Raw genomic sequence first — 4193 nt, 5'->3', positions numbered from 1 at the left:
AAGTAAACATAGAAGAGGGTATAGCAATTGACATTTATGCTGACCAAAATGGCCAACCCAAAAGTGAAACCTTATCAAAATTCTAATGTCTAAGTAGCATAACGCAAGCAACTGTTCATCATTTAGTTACATTATTACTTAGATAAAAGAGGTAACTAGGAGAGATATTAAAACTTAATAAAAAGAAAGAAAGAAAGAAAAAGCATTTCAAACTTTTTCAAGTCTTTTCAATTCACTTCCATGGCCTTTTCTTCCATTGGTGTTGTCGATGCAGGTGATATTTTGGACTTCCTGCATGGCTTTGAGACCTTGGCATTAGAAGGCTTAGACATTAAGGTACAACCCAATTTCTTGAGAATCATGTTCCAACTTCCCTTGGACTTCATCATTTTTTCCAAATCTTGCTTCATGCGCAAGCATTCCTTCTCAAGCTCAGACACTCTCTCTTTCATGTTATCAAAAGCCAAAACGGGGTTATGTTGTGTTATGCTCCCATCATTTCTTATCAGAGCAAGATTTCCACTCAGGTTTTGTGAGCTTTCAAGATTGTCAGAAGCAAAGAACCAACCAGCAACTGATGTTCGGAGCTTCAGTTGTTCGAAGAACAAAACTTGGACTACAACACGAAGAGGCAACCTCTCATTCTGAGCTGCATGTGTGCTTGCTTCCAATGACAGCTTCTGGCAATTCATTAGCCTGCAAATTTGTTCCTTCTCAGAGTCTGTCATCCATGAATGAGCCTGAAATTGAGAATCCATTAGTATCTGTCAATTAATATAACAAAGTAAACCAAATTTTCAAGACATGAACTTCTAAAGCCTCTAGCATACTTATTTGTATAGTTATTTGTGAACTTTTACTTTTACTTGAACACCTGACTAATATGCAATATCAAAATGGTCAATGCATATTACATCAAGCACAAAAGTTGGATGTATAATTTTTTCTTTGCTTCTTTTACTGTATGGAGTTCATTTCAAGTTATTGACAAAAAAAAAACTTGTGTTACCATTATATACCGATATTATATAACACAATTACTATAAGTAGTGAAGCTTTGTTATCTTGGAACAAGCTCCATTTCCAAGAATATTATCACTAACTATTTGGAACATCATGATACAAGATCAGGTTAGTGTTTACAAGACAAAATATTATTAAATGCAGACTGAAAGACAATCAAAGATTTCTTTTTGTACCTTGAGATATACATCAATTGCACGGTATATACCATCATCCAGGGTCCTGGCATAATCAGGAATTACAGAAGCAAGTGACTGAAATTTTGGTAACTTCACGTTTACATCAGGTGCCACTTCAGCTAGATAACCATCCACCATATTAGCCACTTTTGCCATTGGGCTAAGAGATTGAGAACCTCCAACTATGCGCCTCTCTTCCTCTATATCATTAGATGTAGAATCAATAGCATCATGCTCTACAATCATGAAATGATCAAGCATTCTCTGAACACAGTCAATATCATAAAGAGTCTCCATTGAGTAACCGATATTTGGAATCAAAAGATCTTCCAGATCTGCTTCATCAAGTTGAGCACCAATTCTTCTCTCTAAGTTTGCACAGCAAGATGAACTAGCATATAAAGCCATTGCTGTTCGCAGACTCCTAAGCAGAAACTTTGTTGGTGTTATGCCCTTTTCATTTGGCAGGAACTCCACTATTTCTTCAATCAGATTCCTTTGATCTGCTTCAGAAGGGGAAGAAGCATTTGACTTAAAACCAGATGAGTTTCCATTCTGGAAACTTGATTGACTACCCAATAAGGGGATATGCTTTTTTGCATAGTGAACAAGGGATCCAGCAATTTTTTCAGGTTTCATGTGTCTTGTACTAGCACCTTGCATAAATCTTTTATACAGTGGCAAACTAAGGGAAGAGACATCCTCAAACCACCAATCTTCACCTGGTGCTACCTTTGAAGTTAGGCTTATTCCATTCCAAATTTCTGCATCCTCTGGACTCTGAACAACACTTTGACTTGAGACAGGCAAATTAACCAAACTTGGATCAGCAGCTTTCAACACCAAAGAATTTATGCATCGTGAATCAATATGAAGCTCTTCAGCACAAGTTAAAACCTCTTCACATGTTTTAAGAGCTTTGAGAGCATCTGTCCAATAACCAAATATGTGATTAAGGAAATTTTCCGTTTGTATGATCAGGTTTCCCTCTCCATAATCCTCAGTCATTTGCAGGTACTCAGCTGCACATCGGAGAGTAACCACATTTAATGGAGTCAACTCCATTTTAACACCATAACAGAACTTAGCGACAAGCAAAAAGGCCTTGGCTCCCCCTGGTAAGTCATGAAGTTCCAAAACAGACTTTTCATTTTCACTTGATAATTCTTTCATAAAGCTTTCTAGGACTTCACTTCTTGATATCAGTGGAAACTGGTAACACAGCAAGAAAGGGGTTAAAAGCATGCAATATAACAAGTATTAACAAGCAAATATATGAAGGACAAAGCAAGAAACTGAGATACTCCTATTGACTTGTTATGTATTAAATTATGAGAAACTTTTCTTCTCCATCAAGAGGACTTAAAAAAGGATAAAGCTGAATATCATGCATGACTTTTTTCTTTTCTATCATTACGACTTAGGTTTATTGTTTGCCCTTTTAAAATATACAAGGTTATGTCATTTCATCCAATATAACGGATTACATAGTTATAAAAGATGTAAAAATATCTTTTAAAAGGACACACATTTTTTCCTTAGAAGTTACGTCGAACTTTGTTTCCTCTATTTTCCAAAACTTTTGGCAAATAAATTAGTAGCATAAATTTTGACACTAGAACAAAATTAGCTTCAACAACAATATCAACATCAACAACACCTTTACGACAAATTTGTTAGGACCCATTTGGATGGACTTGTAAAAAGAGGACTTTTCATGTCTTACTTATTTTAGAAATGCTTCTTACAAAAGTTAAAGCTATTTAGATTTTTTTAAATAATATTTGACTTTTGATTTCTATTTTTTTTAGAAACTAAATTTTTTAACTTAAAAAAAAAAAAGGAAATTTTTGACTTTCTGCTTTTTTTTCTTTTTTTTTAAGACATCCAAACAAACTTTGCAAGTAGAAGTTTTTTTTTAACTGCAAAAAAAAATAGGTTTTGGCTAAAAAAAAACTCATTCAGGCCCTTAGAATAGAACAAAATTAGCTAGTCGGAATAAAAAAGGACATGCTAGAATTCTTTAATGCCTTGAAATATCCATTCATATATGGGAAATGATTTTCTGCTGTTACATAAAAATTTTCTTTTCTCCTGTACATTCATCAAACCTTACGCTTTGTTTTTTTTTTTTTAAAAAAAAAAAAAACTTATGGGCCTGTTTATATGTCTGAGTAGGAAAAAATATATATCATCTGTCACGTAAGAAAATGCAATCCCTTCATATATTCCAATATTTGAATCAACACACTCCATTTATAAACTGCTATTTTTGTTAACATCCAAAATTTTATTGAAAGCACAATGATATGTCCTTCATATCCATTCAAAACCATGGTATCTAGAGATGTTAGACAGTAATAATAGAAATCATAAAAACAAAATATTGGCCAAGGAAAACTCACCTTGTGGAGATGGAAGGATGTCTCCTTAATTTCAATAATGACATCACTCGGAAGTCCAGTTGAGCAGAGCCTAAAGATGAGTAGTTGACAGTCAACAAGGTTAATGGTATATCATAACAAGTTTCCACTCATAAAAAATGGTGAATTATGTATCAGAATAGATAGATACTGTTGATACAACCTGTGTTCAGAATCCAAAAAACTAGTAGAATGCAACTAAAGTTTCTATGATTCTCAGATAGTGAATTCAATTGAAGAATATATAAGAAATAAATGAGAAAGAACTCACCAACTCTGGCCATCGAGGTAAAACACTTCAGATTTGGATCCCAGTTTCATGCACGCCATGTGTCGTCGTAACACTTACTTAACATCAAAAGTGTTCTTTCAAAGAGGCAAAGAAAAACACTGCAAAAATGGCCAGCTATTCTTTTCTTTTTCTTTTTTCCTTTGTTTCTGTTTTGGGACTCGAGATATTTTCCACGTTTATCTCAAACTCAGATGCAATCTTTTCAGTTCTGTGAACCAAGAAAGAGCACACGTGTAAATACTATCCCTAGTCTAAAGGGGAAATCTAAGGAAAAAG

At 34.2% G+C, this 4193-nt stretch overlaps 1 protein-coding gene across 1 annotated transcript; it reads right to left on the bottom strand.

Annotated features, from left to right (window-relative positions):
* Positions 1 to 227: 227 nt before the first annotated feature.
* Positions 228 to 3955, bottom strand: LOC133292654 (BTB/POZ domain-containing protein At5g03250-like). The gene is made up of 4 exons (XM_061491101.1): positions 3897 to 3955; positions 3608 to 3677; positions 1200 to 2414; positions 228 to 740 (listed from the first exon to the last, which is right to left on the bottom strand). Exons 1-4 carry the CDS (start codon positions 3953 to 3955, stop codon positions 228 to 230), a joined length of 1857 nt encoding a protein of 618 aa, XP_061347085.1.
* Positions 3956 to 4193: the final 238 nt, after the last annotated feature.

This window comes from Gastrolobium bilobum, unplaced genomic scaffold, assembly GCF_033153095.1.
Source record: "Gastrolobium bilobum isolate Gb01-03AN ecotype WA unplaced genomic scaffold, APGP_CSIRO_Gbil_v1 utg2408, whole genome shotgun sequence".
Lineage (NCBI taxonomy): Eukaryota > Viridiplantae > Streptophyta > Magnoliopsida > Fabales > Fabaceae > Gastrolobium > Gastrolobium bilobum.
This window is presented reverse-complemented; position numbering and strand designations above follow the sequence as displayed.

Excerpts from the sequence above, each read along its gene's own strand:
- LOC133292654 (XM_061491101.1), bottom strand. The coding sequence starts at position 3,955 with ATGGCGTGCATGAAACTGGGATCCAAATCTGAAGTGTTTTACCTCGAT. Across the intron at positions 2,415-3,607 it reads CATCCTTCCATCTCCACAAG|TTTCCACTGATATCAAGAAG; the intron begins GTGAGTTTTCCT and ends CTGTGTTACCAG. Across the intron at positions 741-1,199 it reads CAATTGATGTATATCTCAAG|GCTCATTCATGGATGACAGA; the intron begins GTACAAAAAGAA and ends TCTCAATTTCAG.